At 48.1% G+C, this 22,425-nt stretch overlaps 1 protein-coding gene across 5 annotated transcripts in view; it reads right to left on the bottom strand.

The window, feature by feature from the left end:
- The window catches only part of RPS6KA2 (ribosomal protein S6 kinase A2), a 451,529-nt gene that overhangs the window by 198,862 nt on the left and 230,242 nt on the right, over positions 1-22,425 (bottom strand). The window contains exons 1-2 of one of the 5 annotated variants that reach the window (XM_055391342.2): positions 18,037-18,376; positions 10,355-10,438 (exon numbers count right to left, since the gene is read on the bottom strand). The exons of 2 other annotated variants lie outside the window; for them this stretch is intronic. In XM_055391342.2, coding sequence (XP_055247317.1) covers positions 10,355-10,438; positions 18,037-18,135 — 183 coding nt within the window. In that variant the 5' untranslated portion in view covers positions 18,136-18,376. Of the gene's footprint in view, positions 1-10,354; positions 10,439-18,036; positions 18,415-22,425 lie in introns of those variants that run through there. 2 more of the 5 variants (XM_055391339.2, XM_004044944.5) reach the window with 2 other exon arrangements.

A 22,425-nucleotide genomic window follows, 5' to 3' on the forward strand; every position in this document is an offset into this window, starting at 1 on the left:
GCCAAGTAAGGAGGTTGTGACTCAGTTCCTCCCCCTGGATAAATGTCTGCACAGACTTTAGACTTCTGGTTTTCAAACTGGGGTTCAATAGGACCCTGAGTTCAGTGGAGTGGGAGGTATTACAGAGATGAAGCAGGCGCCCCTAGAGAGTGGCTCTTTCTGCATAAGATGTTTAAAAAACTGGGTTCCGGGTGTGAGATAAATGGTAGAACCTTGATTTAGATCTACTTTCGGGGTTGTTACAGAAAGATCTGTTGGGCTGTCTGGGGTGAGATTAGATGATTCTCATTATTTTCCTATGGTTAATATTGCTATAGCTACCATGGTGTATTGCAATGTTTGGTACTTATATCAATGACTCAGGAGCACTGAGACACTGATATACTGAATTATCAAAAGTTTAATTTTTTTTTTTTTTTTTGAGACAGAGTTTGGCCCTTGTTGCCCAGGCTGGAGTGCGGTCTTGGCTCACCGTAATCTCCACCTCCTGGGTTCAAGCAATTCTCCTGACTCGGCCTCCTGAGTAGCTGGGATTACAGGCGCATGCCACCACGCCCAGCAAATTTTTGTATTTTTAGTAGAGACGGGGCTTCACCATGTTGGTCAGGCTGGTCTCGAACTCCTGACCTCAGCTGATCTGCCCACCTCGGCCACCTAAAGTGCTGAGATTACAGGCGTGAGCCACCGTGCCTGGCGTAAAAGTTTAATTTTATTTAGACAAGTTTTAGTGTCAAGTATATTTTATTAATCTGTAATTACTCGAAAATGGGAAATTTACAAACTGGAATACTCAGGCAATTGGAAAACATCTCCCTACACTTATTTGAAGATTTAAAAAATGTATTAGCTTCGGACTAGTTATTCTTGTTCTCTTTTACATATTTTTCTAATCATTCCTACTCATTTTCTCATCTTGATTTTTTCTCTCCTCCTATCTCCTCATTATATCTCTTGCTATTTAGTTCAACATGAGATCTTTTACAACCAAATAGCTTGCTAGAAACAGCAATGCTTCATGGTAAACAGCATGAGGGAAAGATGTTCTGAAATGGTTATATAAGCACGCGTGGCATCAACTACAACATGAGGCACGTCATTTGATCCATGTATAAATAGCAAGTCGTAAATGATTCTTTCCACTCCTGAGCAGCCTGGCAATAGCACAGAAGGTAAATGCAAATGGCCTTCCGCTCCTTTCCCGTGAATAAGGAGATAATCCCACCAACATAGGCCTTGGCAGCAGGAAGCGCAGCAGGAAATTCATGTGAATTTCTGAATTCTGAGAGAACTAGTTACCCATCGGCTGTAGGAAAAATCAACAACAAAATTCAAAGGAAAGAATTCATGATGGTTAATACAGATAAAACCTATGCAACTGGGTTACACATTTCATGAGGCCAAACACTTGAATATGCATTTAGCATAAAATGTGTTTCTGCTCAGGGCCATGCAGGCCTCCAAAAATGCTACTTTCACCCAGGGCTCCTCAGGAGTCTTTACCTTCTCCATTGTTTCCTATATTAATAACAAATTCCTTCTACTAATTTATCAAAACATAATCACTGCAGTTAAAAGGCAGTGCTGCCAAATATTTGACCATAAAATCATATGGAAAGTAGTGGTAAAGAAATAATGTTACCATGTTTTCATAAAATTCATCCTACCAACGAATATATGCATACACATTTATTACATTTATTATAGAGAGTTATAACAGAATAGTTTTTAAAACTGGAAAGCCACATGTAATAAATAATATACCTTTCCTAAAATCAATACTTATTTCTGTCTTTCTTTTTTGAATCCTCACTTCTTTAAATTACTATCTGCATATTCTGGATTTTAGCCTGGGAGAGTATTATGAGAACGAGAAGTACAAAGAAAAAGAACAAAAGTATCCTTAAACCTACTAAATACCCTGAAAGAATAAAAAGAATGATTGCAGACAGATAATATATTTATTTTTTTTTCAATGAATGAAATAAATTTAATCCTATTTATCCCAGTTTACTATCTCAAATAGACTGGTAAAACTGAAAAAGCATTTCTACTATGTTTTGAAACAAATTTAAAAGTATTATTATATTTTCCAAATATACATCCTATTAAGACATGCCCATATTTTTCACATATAGCCATTTAGCAGAATTTCAACAAGTCCAAAGCTGCTAAATATACCATATGTGCCCATTTATTCTAATGAACCAATAACACAAATACATTACCAGATTCAAGCCCCTCTGCTCAGAAAGTATCACTAGCCTGTAGCTGCTGAAAAGCTGTTCCATCTCAGTCACACACTCCACCATCATCCGACATGACCTATCCTGCTCCTGGCCAGAGGACCTTTTCAACACTGGATTCCAATTCCTCAACTAGGCAAAAGGTATATAATATACTTATCCTCAGGTAAGCTTCTTGTACAGAGTGAATGAGATAAAATATGTGTGTCACAACGCCTTTGTGTCAGAGAAAATCCAAATCAAACTGGCTTAAACAATAAAAGAAATTGCTTGGCTCATATAACTGAAATATCTCAAGGTAATGTGGACTTCAAGCTCAGGCTGATCAGGGCTCCAATCTCATTTCTCTGTGGATTTCCCAGCTCTTTCCTCTCGTGTGTTGGCACCATCCTTAAGCTGGGTAACTTATGGTCACAGATGGCTGCAAAACTGCAAGTCAGGACTCCACGTTTCCATGTTTCTCCACAGCCACTGGGCAGGGATCTCAGGTTACATCCTATTTGACCATCTTGGGCCACATTCTCAACCCTGAGCTCATCCCTGTGACCAGGAAAGTGCCATGGGTAGGGCACACAGGCCCAGGATGCAGATCTCCCTGGGGCCAAACACACTTAAAAACAAAAAGGTTCTCTAAAAACAAGGTAGGCTTGGCTTTCTCCAACTGCCTCATCCTCTAATTGCACAGAAGAAATACTGTGAATGAATAAGGCATCCAACCCATTCTCCAACACCCCTTTCCCAGGCCTGTTTGTTCTTTTTCCTCTTATTTCTCCTCCATCGTCCAACATCAAGATGCAAGGGCCGCAATCTGAGTGTGAGGGCCAGGGAACTCACTGACCATCTGGGGGGGCTCTAGGAAAAGCCTGGAAGAGACTCTCTGGGAAGCTCAGGGGAGTCAAGCCCCTTGACGAGGTGTGTGATGTGGGCAGGTGTGATGGAAGAAAAGAGACTGGGACTTGTCCTTTCTGGCATCTCAGTGGTCTGCTCAGAGACGTTTATCCTCCTTGCAGCTGGTGCATGAGTGAAACTCTGAATTTGTAGTTTTCCTTAGGAGAAAGATGGCATGCACCCCTGGGTCACCTGGCAAAGCTATAACACACGGTGGCTCCTGCAGACCCCTGGCTCCCCTCGCGGGCTTGCAACCAGGCACTCTTCCTCTCTCCCTCCATGACAGACCAGGGCGAGGAAAGGAGAAATGATGAGCTCTGAGCTGGGGCCTTGCTGCCCGACTGCCTCCACTAATCCTGCTCAGCTGACCGAGGTCAGACACTGCTTTGCAGAGCCCGTGGGCTGTGCTCCATTTATCACTCTGTCCGGGCGTCTGTTGCTACCCACGCTTGGGTAGGAAAATGCTGAGTTAAGGTAACAGGACTTAACAGTTGGGAAGCTCATCTCCTCTTACATTTGGATGTTTTCCCAAGTGGCCACTGCCAAATTTACTCCACATCAGCCTCTCTCTCTCCATGCCCTTGACCACCTGTCCTCCTTCCTCTGGCCCTGCGTACTACGTCCCACTTGTTTCTTGACTCATTCTCCACTCTTCCCCTTCTCTTGTCTTTCTTCTTCCTGCCTCTTCTCTCCCCTCTCCTCCTGCCCTTTAATTATTGTTTAAAAGACAGATGCTTGAGCAGTGTTTCCCGGACCTCCCAGAGAAAGCTGACCCAGAGGACACGGAGCTATCCATTTGGGTGGACTTTTCAGGGCCTTTCCCTGTATTTCAAGTCCTTAGTTAAAAGCACGTGTCCGAATTTTCTAAGTTAAGGGGGGAGGTTTGATTTAGTGATCAGAAAAATTTCCAGTCCTGAAACATGCCTGCTTTTACCTGGAATCCTTCACTTTCAGTGGCATTTGCAGTTTGACATGAATGCTTCCAGCGCTGCATTTCATAGACCTGCTGATTTGTAGCTCAGCCTGTCGCCACCATTCAGGCGGCTGGGGTGCAAGAGCTAGGAGCAGTGCTGCTGAAAGTCATTAAGACTTCAGTGAAGCAAACAGATTGCAGTATAACGAGAAACATGGAGTTTTTTCAAAACAATTTTGTCTACTGCTGAAATTTGCAAAACACGTCACTGAAGGAGTCTCAGGTTGATCCTGTACAGAGGAGAGCTCTGACCTGCCTCACTAACCCACACCCTGAGCTACTCACCCTGCCTCACGGTCACACCTGTTTCTAAAAGGTAGCTCAGGCTGACGATCCAGGAGTCATCTTTGATTTTTCTTTCATGTATACTGGGTCCAGGCTATCTGGAAGGCCTGTCCACCCTGGTGTCAGATGGCAGCTCTGAGAGCTTGCTAGCTCAGTTTCTTCTCTGCCAGCCTTCAATCTAATTGCACGCATCACCCAAAGGATCCTTTTAAATCGAGATATGATCCCATCACTCCCTTATGTGAAACATTAGGGCTTTCCATGGCCTTCAGGACACAGTCAGACTTTCCATGGCCTTCAGGACACAGTCAGACTTTCCATGGCCTTCAGGACACAGTCAGACTTTCCATGGCCTTCAGGACACAGTCGGACTTTCCATGGCCTTCAGGACACAGTCGGACTTTCCATGGCCTTCAGGACACAGTCAGGCTTTCCATGGCCTTCAGGACACAGTCAGGCTTTCCATGGCCTTCAGGACACAGTCGGGCTTTCCATGGCCTTCAGGACACAGTCGGGCTTTCCATGGCCTTCAGGACACAGATTCCTCTCCAAGGCCCCAAGGGCTTTGGGCTCTCACAGCCCACCCCATCTTCCCCATCTTTCTGGGGACACTGACTTCCGGCAGGTGCCAGATGAGGCCAAAGCCCAGTCAGCTCAGGAACCAGGCTTGAGCCGCATCTCCCCCAGAAACTCTGCCCCACACCCTCTAGGGGCCAATCACCTCTTTCATTCAGCCCTGCGGAGATGTCTCCCTGGACTGCCCTCTCAAACACTGTCCTCCTCTGCCACTCATGGCTCCCTGCCATGCCTTACAATTTGTGTATGTTTGAGATCAGTACGTTTTTCTATGTAGACTTGATTTGTAGACAGATATAGATGCAGCCGAGCTTCCTATGCCTGTCGGAGGCTGAACATCGGGCCCTGGAATGCCATGTGGACATCTAGTGAACACCTCGAGCCCCCATTCCCAGAAGGACACTGGGACACAGCTGTGCTGCCCAGCCCGCTTCCTACCCAGGCCCCGAGGGCAGGTGTTCACCTTCTGTGACCAGGCCCTGCCCTGCCCTGGCCCCTGCCCGTGTCCCTCCCACACTGAGGCCACAGCCCTGCCTGCGTCCTGTCTCCTGCCTCTTCTACAACATGCTATCTTCCTCAAAGCTGAACTAACCAGAATATTCGCTTTGTCTTGCTGCTGTGACAAATTCCACAAATTCAGTGGTTTGAAACACAGGGTTTTCCCTCCCAGTTCTGGAGATCGGAAGTTTGGGATCCATTTTGCTGGTGTTGGCAAGGCCGGTCCCTCCGGTGACTCCATGTCCAGCCCTGGGGGCCACCTGCGTTCCTTGCTCCTGACCCTTCCTCCACCCCTGTAACCTCTGCCTCCCTTGTCACACCCTTTCCCGCTTCTGCAATCAGACCTCCTCTGCCTCCTGTCACGAGGACTCTTGTGATTACATTTAGGGCCCCCCCCAGATTATCCAGGAACATCACGCCATCTCCAGGTCCTTAACTTGATCGCACCTACAAAGCCCATTTTGCCACATATGGGAACAGCTCCAGGTTCCAGGCTTAGGCTGTGGCTTTCTCGAGGAGACATTATCCAGCCTTCCACACCCACCAAGAACACCAGGGGCCTACACCTGAGCACCTGCGTCAGGGCTGGATGTGGGGCTCAGCCGGATGAAGCCCAGGTCCCGACTAGTCCTACTTTATTTCCTGCCATTGAAATCCCAGCAGGATGTGGCCGCATTGTTCATTAGCACCTTTTTTCAGAAGTTCAGTTCTAATAATTAACATTCCCTCTCAGCTGACTCATCTGACTGGGAAACAAGCATAGATAGATGTTCCACTGGGGGCTGAGCCATGCGACTCCCGCACCACACACCAGAAAGAACATCGTGTCTCACACTCCCAGGCTGGCCTCCCAGCCACCGTGGACTCCCTGTGCACAGTATTTTGGTCACAGGTCACAAAAGCAAAAAGGAAACGTAGAGGAAGAAGATGTAGAATAAAGGGAGGAGTGAGAAAAGCATTTCTGAAGATGACTGAAGATATCGGAGGGGATGCCTTTTTCTTTTTAACGAAGGGAAGCAGTGGACAAAGGCCAGGCTGAGCTGCCCAGTCACATCGGAAGGACCTGCTGACCCCCTGGGGCCCCAGAGATGCCTGGCCTTTCCCGCTTGAAACACAAACCCTCGGCGCACAGGCCAACGGTGCCCACACACGGTGGGCTCGCTCCGCTCATACCAGGCAGGAGACAGCAAAAGCAAGGGCTGGGTGCAGGTGCTGGAATCAGATACCAATGGTCTCCGGGACCTCTCTCCTTATCCCCGCTCTATCCTGTCCCGGACCATCTTGAACATCAGAGAGGGAGAACACACCCCCCCAGGATGGGCGCTCTGTCCCCTGTGCTGCCTGTGGGGTCTAGACACCATTGAGGACTTGCCCACTCAGCACAGGACTCCCGCCCACTCTTTGCCCTTTGTGAACAAGGGGATGGATCTGCTGCATTTGGGAGACATCTCCCTGCACACACAGGCCTCACTGCAGTCATTCTCATTCAATGGAATTCAGCCTAAATGACGACGCTTTTTAGACACCCAATACCTGTAACAGCGGTCCCTGCGCTAGGCCTCTACCGTGTCTCTTGCCGTCCCCTGCCACCCACTGTGTGGGGGTGCAGGGACGCAGCCTCAGTGGGGAGTAGGTGCCAGTCAGACCACACCCCGGCTGACCTGCCGTGCCACCTGAGAGCCCCCCAGCTCTGGAGTTTCATTTATTCCGGGTCAGACCCTGTAAGGCAGATGTTATACTAATTTTACAGAGAAGAAAACTGAGCCTCAAGAAGGTCCCATTGGTGACCTTGCCAAAGTCATATGAGTGCCACGTAGCAGAGCCAGAATTCACAACATGGGGGCTACCTCCAAAGCCCCAACCCCGACGCATGGATCACAGGCAACAGCTCCCCTCACCGACTGCAGGAGAAATCACCACCACCACTAACAAGACCTGCCCTGCTCACCAGCACCAGCTCTCATGCCTGCCTGAGGCCATGTCAACCAAGTCACTCCTGTCCAGCAACACGTGTTCACGTACATGACGGTACAGTTGCGGACAGCTCCGGTAGGTGCACGGTGCACCTTCTACAGCCTAGGGACAGCCAGGCTCGAGAGAGGAAGATGAACATGCAGAACCCCCGACCCTGACTCCGGAAAATGGCTCCAAAGGCTCTCAGCTGCAGGTCCATCCTTCCCATCCATCCTCCCTCCGCCAGGCCAGAACCCAGGCCCACAGCTCTGAGCTGCATGTGGGTGTCAGGCCAGCTGGGGAGCAGGGCCTGATGGCCACATGTGGGTGTGGTAGGATTTCTGCCCTAGAGACCTGGGCTCACACAGGGGGCAGTGAGCTCACTGTGGTGCCCATGGGGGGCTGCCCAGCAGAAGCCACAGTGCTGACCTAGCCCACAGCCACCAAGGCCCCTGACAGCAGGTGCCTGACTCTCCTAATCTAAGGTGCGCCAAGGCCCCTAACACCCAAGAGGAAGAGGAACAAATGAATGTGGGAGAAAGAACTGAGCCCAGAAGGTTCATGGGTCCAGGTACAGGGGAGCCCTTGACAGAAGCCCGGCTCTGCCTGACAGAAGGTGCCAGGCGCCCGCTCCATCGTGGGCCGAAGGCAGTCACAGGCTGGAATGTGCAGAGGGAAGTCATTCATCACAGAAACTCAGCGTCAGGAGTCAAAGACTTTAAATCTCACTACAAATCTCTATCAGCAATGTCACGAAGGCCATCTTCCTAGAATAAAACCTATTCTAGAAGCAACAGCTTTTAAAACAAACATCCTTATTGACTTTTCCTGTTTTTCTGTTTCTTAAAAATTACCAGCATTAATACATGTGGAAATCTGTGCATTTTAAAAAACGTTGATAGTTTCTCAATCTTTTAAGATATTTTGTTGCTTTTAAAATTTTTTAAGTAATCAAAGTGGTTCGGGGATTTTTTCCCAAAAATTTTATTGTAAGATAACACTAGATCAGCTATATTGTGAGCCTAGATTAGACATTTTTTCTACAGAAAATTTTTCAAGGCCAAACAGTAGTTAGTCAGTAAGAAACCCAATGCCAGCACCACCTCATGCTGCTATGTGGTCCTCTCGTGGCTTCTAAGTAATTTGACTTACGCGATGGTTTTAATGACCTCCTCCATTGGCGTCAGGTAAGCACCACTTTCTGTCTGCATTTTAACCCTCTACACCCAAGTCCTACTGATAATTTTTAGGCACGTAGTGAATAGTCAGTCCATGGCTAATTCCTAAGATAAAATGTCCTAAATGACCTCCAAGGACTTTGTACATATTAACCTAGAAGCTGCGAATTACATGGAGAACGGCCACGCGTGGCTCAGGGTCAACGGTCCCGCAACAGCCACAGCTGTCCGTGGCTGCCGAGCAAACGCCAAGTCCAGCCTGCGGCACCTTCCTTCTGCACAAGCTTCACCAGCATTTTTAGCGGCACAGACCACAAATCAGCCCGAGGTTTCCTGTAAATTCACACACAGCAAAGAAGTATTATGGGGTCTAGGCTGATGACACCATTGGGGAGAACCAGTGTGCTCTGTCCTGGATGGCTGAGAGAACGTGAAGCTCTGCAGACTCGGAGCCTGGCCATGCAAGGGGACCTGTGATTCAGGACACTTCTTAAAACTCCAGAATATACCACCGTGGGTGACCAAGCCTTGAAACTCCAGAACGTTCCCACCATGGGTGGCCAAGCCACATCACAGGGAAGAAACCTTCAATGTGCTTTCTGTGCAGCACACTCCTCTCTTCTGTGATCTGAACACGAACCACCACCTCTAGGCTAGGACTCAGATGCAGTGAGCTCCGCTGTACCCACAGTCACATACGGACAGTAACTTCTCTTCCCGAATCCTGTCTGGATCCAAGTGTCCCTGGGCCAGAGTCTCCCTAAGAGACAGCCCTGAGTCCAAGCCCCTGAGAAGCTCAGGGCCATGCAAAGCAGGAGGCCTGGGTGTGGAAGGGGTATGGGTGGGGCCTGAGAATGGACTGAGGGGCAGACAGTTCAGGGAAGGGAAGATCACTGGGGTAGAGAGGTGACCTGGAGGGACGTCAGCGTGGGCAGGGGTGAGACCAAGGAAAAGACTGACCATCACTAGAAGATCAGGCTCACAGGCAGTGAGAGGCCTTGGCTGAGTGGGAGGTGGAGATAGTAAAATGAAAACACGGGCACTACTCTATAACTCCCATGGCAATTCGGGCAAATGCCCATCACCTCCGTTACATCTAAGCTTCGGGAGGGTAGGGCGAGAGTCTCAGACGTACATCTCTTCTCCTGCCTCACGCACACAGAGTGATTGTGGCCAGCTCATTTTAGCAGGTCACGCTCCCTTCCCTCCATCAGTTGTTGTTCTGCTGTCATGAGCCTCGACACCGCAGTACGACGCGCTCAAGAAGACATCAGGACAGAGGTCTAGACGCTTACAACCCTGAGAGACACACTGGACGCTGCGCGCACGAGCCCTGTGCATATGGACTCCGATTGACGTCATCAGATTCGCCCACAAGCCCTGTGCGTATGGGCGCCAATCGATGTCATCAGATTCACGCACCAGCCCTGTGTGTATGGGCTCCTATCGATGCCATCAGATTCGCGCACCAGCCCTGTGCGTATGGGCTCCGACAGATGCCATCAGATTCGCGCCCGAGCCCTGTGCATATGGGCTCCAATCGATGTCATCAGATTCGCGCACCAGCCCTGTGCATATGGGCTCCAATCGATGTCATCAGATTCGCACACCAGCCCTGTGCATATGCGCTCCCATCGATAACATCAGCAAAGTTTTTTCACTTCTTTGTTGGGTTGTACTCTACAAGGACTTGACTGAGTCACACATCATAATCCATGCGTTTTCTTTGTTAAGATCTGGAAATAAGAGACAGACCCAACCTCATGCTGTGTCTCGGGTTCTCTGGAATGAAGGCAGTCAGCTATAGTCACCACTTTGCTTCCCGCAGCCCGTCTGTTCAGTCCCTGAAGTGATGAGAAACCAAGAAGAATTCAAGAAGTCAAAGGTGTTCTAAAAATAAATGCTCTTTTAAAAGTTGTTTGTCTGTGTTTCTTTCCTTCGCTATGTTCAAAGTCAACCAATCAACAGAGTTGCTTTAGCAAGTTACAGGCAAGAGGGTTTCCCGTAGCACCTTTGCAAGCATAGTGTAGAATGCAGCAGTCTCTCCGGGGCTTGACCCTGTGACAGGGAGCCCAGGGCCCCAGGTGCCTGCAGGAGCTGATGGCCATGTGGCCTAGAAGTCTTAAGGCTTGTGGAGGGCCTGCAGAGCCCCTTGGGCTTCCTGCCTCCTCCCAGCCTTGCCCGGCTCCCAGCTTTTCTCACACAGAGTCCTCTCAAAGCCATCTTCTCTGCTCCTCTTGTGTTTTACCCACAGTTCAGAACAAGAGGCTTCCTTGGTTTTTCACCCTCAGAAAGATTGTCCACATGATATTATGGATGTAAAACTATTTGGAAGCTAATATAATATCTGACCTTAGTTCTAGAGAACTAGTTGCAATTATCCTGGGCTAAGAGCATTAAAATTGGGACCTGTGCGAGCTTCTTAAGTAGTCGCTAGAGCATTTCTACCATAACCGTTCCAAAACAAAGTCATTCAAAGTAAAATCCCCCCACTCCTCCTGTTATAAATTTGGCCTCACAGTTTAATGAGTAAAAGCTGCAAGCCCACAGGCCCTTGGCAGGATGTGTGGCCAAGATGTCTTGGTGCAAAGAATGTTACAGTGCACTTCGAGTGCAGAGACTGCTCTCCACAGCAGGCCCCAGGCTTGCATTCTGGCTAATGTCCATCTGAAAATTCAGATTGTGAAACTACAGCATACGAATCATTCCACAGGTATGAGGCCTGTTTTTCTTATTTGTCAATCTCATTCAAGCCTTTCTTTTCTTTGGCAACAGGAGGAAATACACTGGCCAATACCTAAGTACTAATCTTTGATTCATTTTTTAAAAATCTTGCTAATTTCATACAGAAGACAGAATAACTGAAAGAAAAAACAATTCTTTTCTCTAAAAGGCTAGATAATTTCTACCAGTGCCTTCTCCCTTCTCCCAACAGTCCCCACTCAGCCATTCCTTGTGGGCTGATGCCAGAAACAGCGTGGAAAACAAGTCTGTTTTCCAAGAGGGGCTATTACCACAAATTATGTTTAAAATGACAGCATCAAAGATTAAACCATCATTGTATATAAAGTTAACATAGCTATAACCTAGGAAAAGCTAGTTTCATGGTGATAATACTAATTTGAAACAGATGTGTATTCAAAGGGGCAAGGAAGGAGGCTGGCAGGAGAGAAAAAACATTTTTCCCCCATAATGTAGTACAAGAACCTTTACAGATATGGTCTCACCAAAGTCAGCTTTGTGCAACACCACGGATGCCAAGTGCAAGCTGTCCTGACAAGGCACATTTCACTGATGAAGCATTTAATAAATTGAAGATAACCCTTAATACAGGGTTACCCCTATTTTGTAGCTGGGGAGACAGGTGCTCAGAAGGATTCAGTGGTTTGGCAAGGGAGACAGCAAGAACACTAGGGCAGTGTGAGGTGGCTGGGAGAAGGGGCAGCGGCAAGGTCAGGCACTTCCCACGGCAGGAGACTGGCACTGAGCAGGGGCAGGAGGGAAACAGGGACATCACCTGCTCCATGCCTGCAGAATCCTATCTCCACGGGGCAAGGCAAGGGCAAACCACCCAGCCTGGGGAGCTTTGCACACCAAGGCTCATAGAGGAAGACTGGCTAGGGAGCATTCGCCGAATGGAATCAGGTAGGGCTCTCACATCAGTAGCATTCTTGGGAACACCCTCTAACTGATCTCCAGGAACGCATGCAAATGACTGCATAACATATGCAAATAACTGCATAACAACAGGTACACATCTTGGCTGGTCGGAAACACTGCTTCTGGCCTGCTTGGTAATAAATCCTAGGTGTGTGGTTACGGCACATTTGTCCTCCACGCCCTGATATGCAGGTGCCTCCGGCTTCCTTGTAGCTGCACCATTATTTTCCCCTAGCTAAGCAGTTAGCAGGCAAGGCTTCTCACACAGCTGCAAGTCAGATGTGATTAACAGTATTTCATATGGAATATATTTGTGTCTGATCCATTTGCTTGATTAAATCACACTGTAGCTTAACAGCCTATTTGTTGATAATTTTTACTTATTTGAATTCAATGTAATAGCTTTTACTAGTGAAAATATATCAGCAAACATAAAACGCTGAGAAAATGCAACACAACGTAATTCAGTGTAATCAGAAATAAAAGCAGCGCATTCTAGACAATGTTGCTAGTCTTAGACCAGCTCTGCTTATTTAATAAGCACAGATCCTTGGAGCAAAAAAGGTAGAGTATTTCTGGCTAAGTTACTGGTTACCAACTCCACATCATACAAAGTAAACTCATCCTGGTCCCCCATATCAAAGGAGCACTCTCCTGGCAGCTTCCTGAAGGTCCCCAAGGCCGCACACATCTCTGGTTGACCCGAACGTTGCCTTCATCCTGAAGCTACAGCCCTAAAGCCTCTTTCCTCCCCTTCCCCTTCACAGCCAGTAGCCCTGGAAGCTGCCTCAGAGAGTTCATACTTCTCCCACCCACTATTAAATTGCCACTTCTGAGAAACTATTCGCCCCACATGTGAGAAACAGAATGAAATTCCAGGTAAATGGTAAGTCAGAGGATGTGAACATAGTTCCTTTTTTATTGAATGGGCTTCCACTTCATTCTTCTACTTCTGAATGCATGAAAAATAGTCTGAACAGTCTTTGCTGTGCTGGGTGTGGCCAAAGACAGTCAGCACATGGGCTTATGGAAAAGGACGGGCAAAGCAAAAGGGGTAAAATCTCACTACGTTTAGTTGTCTTTTCACACAGTTTAAAAAACAACACTATTTCGGGGATTTTCCTTGAACGTAAAGAGAGAAAGTATGTAATGAAATTCCAAGCATAAAGCATATCACAGAAACTGTGACCACAAATAAGGAATTAAGCTTAATGTCTTTAAAATAAGTATATAAATGAGCAAAAAGAAGAACAAATTCAAATTCAGTATTCACTAATATGGACTATTTATTGTGGTTTTTTTTGGCTGTCAGAAAATCCAATAAAATTAGGATAAACATAATTTCTTTGGGAGCATTTATTGAGAGTACCTGAAAATTATCTTAATTAGAAATGGTTTTCTTGGAAACCACCCAAGATCTAGAAGAAGAGCTCACCTATCATGCCCCAAGAATAAGCCTTAGTGGTAAACTTTCCAGGAAGCTTTCTTTTTATCCATGACTGGAGCCAATATTGTTCCTGATGCTTGCTAAGAGTCCCTTCACACTTCCTTTATTAGAATACCATGTTTTCCTTAAAAGGGATGAGCAATTAAAATGTCTTTATATGTACACATAGATGAATTCTGATGATCTGTGACCACCAGAAATAGAAATAAATTGACAATTGATCTAATCAGACCATTTAAATCCAAAGCTGCCAATAATTTCACAGCACTTATACCCTAATGGCAAGCTTCTTTTGACTTGTTTGCCTCTACTGTTAGACATTAAGCTCACTGAGGGCAGGGATCCTATTTTTATGTCCCAGTTGCTTAGCACAATGCACACAGTATGTGCTAAAATCTTTTGAGTGTATGAACAATTGAGCAAATAGATAAATAAAACGAAGTTCTCCTTCCACTCAGCAGTTCATCACTAGCAATATCCCAGGTAGAGCCTCACATTTTGTCTTCTTCATTCACTCCCTACTGTCTTTCAGGAGAAATGCCAGTTACAGCTGAAATAGCTCAAATAATAGGTCACCAAAGAGAACCCTCTGGCTTTGGTAACTCCAAACTCATAACTGCTCCCTAAATGAAATGACTTTGCATATTGACACCTTTAGCAAGTTGGTGGAAGTCTTGAGTTAATAATCTCACTTTTAATTAGTTTAAAATGTACATTCCCTCTTGGAAGAAATATAAACTAAGCTTTGGAGGTTCCACATCCCATCTTCTGAGGCTCTACTGGCGTGTGGAAAGGTTGAGTGGGGAGAAGATTCCTTTCAGCTCAGTGGACCTATGGTTCTGCTAAGTTAGGACGGTGAGGGTGGTGCATTTCCTTGCTCTCAAAGCCACCGTAGCTCATTAGGCAACTGGCATGGGTAACGTATTTTGTAGATAAGTGCAGTGACTCATAGGCCAGACACTGACTCAGGTATCCTATCCCAGCCAGGTGACGGTAACTCCAGCTTAGCAAATGGGCCAGTGTCCCCTTTCCTCATCTATGAAGTGGACTGTTGAATGAGATGCAGGTTACTCTGCCCAGCAATGTGTCGTGGTTCTTAGGCAATACTGTCAATGCCCTGAAAGCAGAGCTCTCTTGGGCATGAGGGTCTTGTGGTCACTGAGACCTGACACCTTTCTGGGGCACACCCATGGAAGTCTATGGAAGACACCCAGTTTTCCTCTAGAAACCCCCAAAATTATAGTTGCCAGAGTCAACAACTTGGCCATCTCACTTGGTTCTATGCTGATAGAGGACAAAAATATTTCAGTGAATTTCATTTTAATCTCTAATTAATAAACTGTTTCCAAATATGATTAAGTAACCTGGCTTCTCTGTTACTTAGGGTTTAGCAAATGTTGGGTTATGGATGTAAAATTTATTTTAAAATCAAGTATGTTCAGAGAAGTTTTGCCAAGCATAAATGTAAAAGAGAGGGAAAAAAAGAAGGAACTTTAGAAATTCCTCATTATTTAAAAAAATAAAAAATGAAAATAAATAAAATCGAGTATGAAAACATTAGGACTGAGTCTCTCTCTGAAAGCCTTTTAAATGAAGATATTGTTTTCAACTTAAAGTAACTACATTAATTTCCTGTTTATGTCACTAGACTTTGAATTTCAAATAACAAAAATTTTCAAAGTCTTTGTATATTTCAAAATATAAATTTCACAGAAACAATTTAAAAATGTTTCCTATTATAAAACAAGTTATCTTTCTCATTCATCCACACAGAGGAAATACACATCTGTGTTCAGTACTTTGTGTCCTATTTCTCAACATCAATCCATTGACAGACCTCCCCTGCTCAGTTTTACATTTTTTGATGAGTGCTTCTTGGCCTATAACCAGCTGTGAACACACAAACGAACAGGCAGCCTTCTCAAGTATGGGTAGGGTGCAGAAGAGGAACTTACTGGACTGGGGCACAAAGTCAGATGCTTGTGAGACTATCACTGGGCGGAAGTGCCCTGAGGCCAGGACTTCCATGTCTCGTGTCTTTTTGGACACAGTATCCAGAAAAAGACCAGCCCAAGACCCGGTCCTCCATAAACACTTGCAGAATGAATTCCTTGGAAAGCTTTTAACAAGACTCTCAAACTCTCCGGGTTTCTTCCCCTTAGCAATAGAATGAGGATAGTAACATATGCTACCCCGATTTTCACAAGTATCAAATAATAGAAAGCCGGGGAATGCATTTGTAAAGAAGAGAGCATTGTATTAGCATTGACCTTTTTTTTTTTTTTTTTTGAGACAAGTCTTGCTCTCTCGCCAGGCTGGAGTGCAGTGGCACAATCTCGGCTCACTGCAACCTCTGACTCCCTGGTTCAAGCGATTCTCCTGCCTCAGCCTCCTGAGCAGCTGGGATTACAGGCATCCGCCACCATGCCCAGCTAATTTTTGTATATTTAGTAGAGATGGGGTTTCTCCATGTTGGCCAGAATGGTCTCGATCTCCTGACCTCATGATCCGCCCGCCTTAGGCTCCCAAAGGGCTGGCATTACAGGCATGAGCCACTGCGCCCGGCCATTATTGACCATCTTAGTGAGACCTCCAGCACCTAGTACGGGATCTGGCACACAGGAAGCACTAATTGACTACTTGCTCTTAGACTACATGTATTTTCAGCCCATTTGACCTCCTACGTCGCTGATGGTTTATGTATGACTTCTAGAAATTTTATTTCTACATGGAAGAAACCTCGTTTCCTATTCCCACCCCCCACCTTGTTGCCCACTGTATTCTTTTTGGAGGCACGCCTGCAGCCCGGCCCTCCTTGCAGAACCCTGTGACACCAGAGGCGTGTGTATCCAGAATCAGGCAGATTCCTGAACTCCCACTGGTCAGCCAGTTTCTAGTGCTGCTCTTCATAAACAATGCCTGGAGTTTGCTCACACGTGTACCTCTTCTTGGCAAAGACAATAAATGGTAGGAGACAAGGAGTTGTCTAATAAACTTGGCATTGAGATGAAACAGGAAACAAAGGCATGTATCCGGATAAATACTGTTCTGAGTTTCTGATCTTGTCAACTTCAGATTTTTTAAGTGCCTGTGTCCCAGGAAAATGATTTGCGTCACTGGTGTGCTTCATTTCTTTCAATATTAGACTTAAAAGCAAGCCCTCCTCCAGTACTGGATTAACAGCTTTGTTTGAAAGATGTGTTTTACCCTCGGGAACCGGCCATACTGATTCTATGTAGTACTTCCAATTCTGATTTAGGGATGCCATAAGAGAAACTTTTTAAACAAGTAATTCTCTTCTACTTTTTTGTCTATTCCTCAGGTCTCTCAATTGTTACAGAACCCATGTCTGTGTCTAATATCGTGGCAGCTGGGACAAAGAAAACCAAGATGAAACATTTGAGATTGTTCCAGTTGAAACAAACCAACCAAAACCCCACAGGTGCCAGCCTTGAGGCAAAGGCGGGACAGTGTCAGGCGAAATCTTTGGGTCCCAGCCTCAGTCTCCCCATCACCATGTCTTTTTCACTTATACATGTTTCACTGTTTTGTCATCTATAGATTCAACAATGTGATTTGGACACTGGGATTAAGAGAATAAGATTTGATGGTTGAAATAAAAAACACCACGAGAGAACCGTCCACAAGGAAACCCTAAGATGCCAAGATGCGGGACAGGTAGAAAGGACAGGGCTTTGGGAGTACTCTGGGTTTTCAGGACGAATCTGTATCAGCCTCGGCGCTGCGAGGATATTGCATCAGGCGCTTTACTCCTGAACGCCGTTTTAGACGCCTAAGTAGATCGTGCTGCTGCCTGTTCTTCCCCGTTCTGTGAATTCTACACTGACTTCAAATGCACGAATGAGCTACAAGATAAGGTGGAACCTGCCGGCCGGGCACGGCAGACAGCACCTGATCAGCGCCTCGGAGGGCGGAGCTGGGGGGCTTCTCCACTCGGGACTTTGAGGGACCCCCGCGGAGCGCTCCGCGCCACTCGGCGGTCTAGCTGCAGAGAAAGCCCCTCCTCACCCGGGGCACCCTGTGGCCCACAGGGGACCATCCCACACCCCGTGCAGCCAGCGGCGGAGAAACCAGCTGGAAATGCAGTGGGGGTGGAGTTGCCCCCGCGAGGACCCACGGACCGCCCAATTACTACGGAGTCCCAGCGATAACGTTTGGAGCCGTTTGGTTCGATTTTCGGAACCGGACCAGCTTTCCAGTAACTTGAACTCCCTGACGGGTCTCGGGGTCCACCCAGGGGTGGCGAGGCGGGCTCCGGCGGCCACGGCCCGCTCAGTGCCCGGCACCTGCGCGCCCCGAGGGCGGCCGCATTACCTCGAGCCGGCTCAGGCTGGAGCTCTTGGAGCGCGACTTCCTGCGCAGGTACACGGAGAAGAACCTGCGCACGGCGAACTTCTTCATGCTCAGGTCCATCGCCCCGCGCCCAGCCCGGAGCAGCCGCAGGGCCGGGGGACGCGCATCCCCGGCATCCCAGGCGCGGGGCTCAGGTCCGCGGGCGGGCACGCGTGGCCAGAGAGCCCGGCACGGCGGCCATGGGCGCGGGGCGTGGGGCGCGAGCTGCGGTCACAAAGGGCAGGCCGCGCCGGCCACCGCGGCCGGGGCCCCAAGCGCTCCCTCCGCCTCCTTCTCCGCCTCCCCTGCGAGTACCAGCGCCGGCCACGCGCCACGCCTACACCACGCCCACCACCACTACCGCCAATCAGCGCCCGCCGCTCCGCGCCCCGGCACGCACACCTCCTCCTCCTCCGCCCCGCCCCGCCACTACGGCCAATCAGCGCTCACCACCCCTCCCGTTCCCGCCCACCACCAGCACTGCCAATGAGAGCCCACCGCCCCGCCCAGGAGAGCCCCGCCTCTGCCGATACCTCCAATCATCAGCGCCGCCCTGTGGCTCCAGGTGCTCATCCCTCCTCCTCTTTCTACTCCTTCCTACAAGAACCAGCTCCGTGCAGCCCCGCCCCCACGCGGTTCCGCCCACGGCCCCGCCCACAGCACTGCCCGCCAATCAGTGCCCGCAGCCGCCGCATGCCTAATGAGCCCCGGCCCGGGACAGCTCCCGGCCCGGGCGAGTTGTGCAGCTGCTCCGGAGCCGCGCAGCCGCGGGCGTTTCTGTCACGCAACTTCGGCCCGGCTGCTCTTTCTTCCAGCTTGGGGCCGTCATTATGTTTTCCTTCCTTAAAACATCCCTATGCACATTTTGTCATCATGTTTTTCTCTGCCGAACCAAACTTTAATTGTTGATCAGCAAACGCAGCCAAAACCTCAGCGGCACAGCGAGCGAGGGACCCCCGCCTGCCAGCGGGCCCTGCAGCTCGGCCCGGAGCCGCCCGCCGCGGAACCGGCGCCTTCCCTCCGCCGGAGCCGACAAAGGCGCCCGAGGGCGGGGGCTCAGGCAGCCCTCGGGGCGCCTCCCTCCCGCGGCTGCAGAACAAAGACGCATCCGCCCTCCGCAGCCGGTCCCGCTCTAGGAAACGTCTACACAGATGGCTTATCAGGGCCCGCGCTGGGAATACCCGGGGCGGGGTGACCTGGGTCTAGGGCAAGGCCCTCAGACCCGCTGCTCGCGGCAGCGCCGCTCGGGATCCGCCTTAAAGGGAAACACTTTTTTTTTTTTTTTTCCTAGAAATGCCCACCAAGGGCTGCAGCAGGACCGAGAATGCGGGCTCAAGACCCCGTGCAGCCTGCTCTGTTTTCCTCTTGTGCACGTGTTGAGTTTGTATTTAAAAACAGGGAGAAACCGAGCCCATTGACATAGCACCATCACCACCTGCAAAGACCAGAAACGAGTGTGGTGGTGAGTTGACAAGTCTTGCTTGCTCTTTTGCAGTGCGAACTGCAAAATCCTCGCGTTGTTTTGCTCCCTGGACTAGTCAGATGTTGCGTTAATACTTGTGATAGGCTATTTTGGCTAAGGTGGGTAGAGAGGTCAGAATGTCCTTAAATAAGAGCTTTAAAGTCATGCTGCATCCGGGCTGAGGTGAGGTCAGATAGGCTCTCTGGGTTTCCTGGAGACCCGCGTTGAGCGGTGCTGCTCCGGAGTGGAAGCCGGGAGTTTAGCACCACGACTCTGGCGCTGCCCCTTCCTTGCTTGGTGAACTTGGGTGCCGTTGCACGTTGTTCCCACGACTCATCTCTAAGAGGAAAATACGAGTGAAACCTGTCTCACCTCCCTTACTGGATACCAAGAGGCTTATGCAAGATCACCGATGTGGGAGTGCTTTGTGAATTTAAATAGTGCAATTGATTTTCATATTATGTATTAAAGGATCTATAATGACTATTCTTCTTTAAAAACAGAAGTGCAGGACCCCACAAGGACACCAAACACCACTTTTTCTCCTTTTCAAGACGGTGTGCCAGTTAAGTGCCCATGAAAACTGCTTTGCCTGCTTCCTTTAAGGTTCTGCTGGGAGGGTAGTAATCTGTGCTCTCAGAACCAGCCTCTTAGTGCCCTGTATCCCTGCTGGGACCCTCAGGCATCCTGGCTCTAGGCAAACACAAAGACACTCTGTACCCAGCACGGGAAGCGGTAGATGGACCTCCAACTGGACACAGACTCCGGGAATGAGGGAGGGCCAACCTGACCATGCTTCCCTCGGAAGGGGAGCCAGTAATACTGGCCGGAGACAGGAGTGCTGAATGCCACCTATACCAACTCATGGGCATCCTGTTCAGGACAAAAGCCCCAAGGCAGGCAGGCCTAAGTCAAGGCTTGTGTTGTACCAACAATAGAATTTTGACCTGATCTGACAAAATTGGAAAGAAAATATTTCATGGGACATTCATTAGTTCCCCAAATTTGAAGGCAACAAAACTGTTCTGTTGAACTTGGGGGGGGGAAATCATTCAGATTTCATTGGAATTCATTGCTAGAGCAATAAATCTGTTTGCCTTTTTCTCCTGGTAAAATACACGTATACCAGAATCTCTAGTGATCATGGAACACTACTTCATGTGATTATGTAATGAAATCCTCCAAAACCACTAAATCTAGGGTAGGTATAATATCAAGACCCACTGTAACCGAAATCCAAATTATCCTTACCAAATACCAGAAAAGAAAGTGAACTTGATAAAGGCTCTTGCCCAGATGATGGAATGGGAGAGGACTGAAGAGAAGATAAAGAGCTTGGTAGACCTCTGAGTATCTCACATTTCCTCTGACTCAAGCACAGTAAGTTTGAATTCCGTGGTGACTGCTACTTCTATGAGTACCAGATTAGCTGATGTGTGGTCAATGCAATTCCACAAGTGATTATCGAGCACTAACATCTGGCACTGTGGTGGTCATTTGTGACACAAAATGATTACAACATCCCAAGAAGTTCACAGTCTTATGGAAGAGGTGAGTGAACAAAGCTGATGCCGTTTTTATGTAAAGTGAAAGAAATGCGTAACAGATGAATGAGAAGCCAATTCTAATTGGCGAAGTCAAGGAGGAGATGGCCTTTGCTCTGAACCCCTGAGGGTAAGAAGATGAGGGAATAAGTTTCCTGGACAGACAAGAGGAGGCGGGAGTCCCAGGCTGAGGAATAACAGGGCACAGTCAGGCAGCTGTGACAAGGTTTCCCATCTCTCCCCGCTATACAGGCACCTTGTGGGTAAGGCTGGTGTGCTCTCTGCATATGGGAAGATGCCACATTCTCGGGGCACCCCACAGGAGTGGCTTGAGTGACATCCAAGAGCTTCTAATTAGTCAAGTACCACAAATGTCTGTTCGTCTCCAAACAGTCCTACAGGCTGCTGAAAGTTTCAAGCTTCTAAATCTCCCATATATTTTCAATAAAACGCTAAATTGCACTTCAAGTGAAACTTTATATATCTTTAAAATAAATTGAAACATTCGGTCTTCATTAGGACTAAAGTTTTCCATGGCAGGTGAATTCACTAGGTTCACCTGATGCAAAAACTTCACCAGGATTACCAGGGTCACCTGGTGCTGTCCATCTGCGAAAGCAGGAAATCGTGCTTTTCCAGAGTATCAGCATTCGAAGGCTCTGCCCATCACAGGCATCCTGCTGGGTGCTCCAGAGACAGTGTCCAGCCAGTACGAGGGAGGGAGGTGGGCTTCAGTGTGTGCCCCTGTGAACTACTTCCTGTGGCTGTGATACAAATGGGTTTAGTCAAGCTTCCCTTAGTGTAGTTCCTGAGTGTACAGAAAGGAATCCTTTTCCTGGGCTGTGGATCCCCGTGTACTTGAAATGTTTATGACTTTGAAGTTTCTTGAATGTAGGAATTAGTCCTTGCTCAGGAAGATGGTCTTAAAGTCCTGAGACCCTAGAAGGTAAACTGTAGTGGACAGTTCAGGTGGGGGCACGTTTGGAGCAGGTGTCAGCAAGGGGCCTGGAGCTGTCAGGGAAGGGCTTCTTGGGCCCTCGGCAAAAGTCAGAAGGGATCAAGTTTGCCTCTGGTCTCTGGCTGGCCCCTGGCCCCCATCCACAGGACACTTGTCTCGGGTCTCATTCACATCTGGGTACCAACCAAGCCATGTCAGAATGACACCTGTGCCCTCAGTTTAACAGTTTAAAATCTCTGAGCATATTGAAAATTTAATAAGAAAGTCTTAATGCGTAAAAGTCTTCAAAACGATAGAAATAAAGCTCTAATGGTGAAGTACCAGGAAATGGAATTTACATTTGAAACCAGAGGGCCTGGTTTCTGAGTAGTCAGGAGAGGGAGGTGGAAACCCACAGGCCAGTTGTA

Source organism: Gorilla gorilla, chromosome 5, assembly GCF_029281585.2.
Source record: "Gorilla gorilla gorilla isolate KB3781 chromosome 5, NHGRI_mGorGor1-v2.1_pri, whole genome shotgun sequence".
Lineage (NCBI taxonomy): Eukaryota > Metazoa > Chordata > Mammalia > Primates > Hominidae > Gorilla > Gorilla gorilla.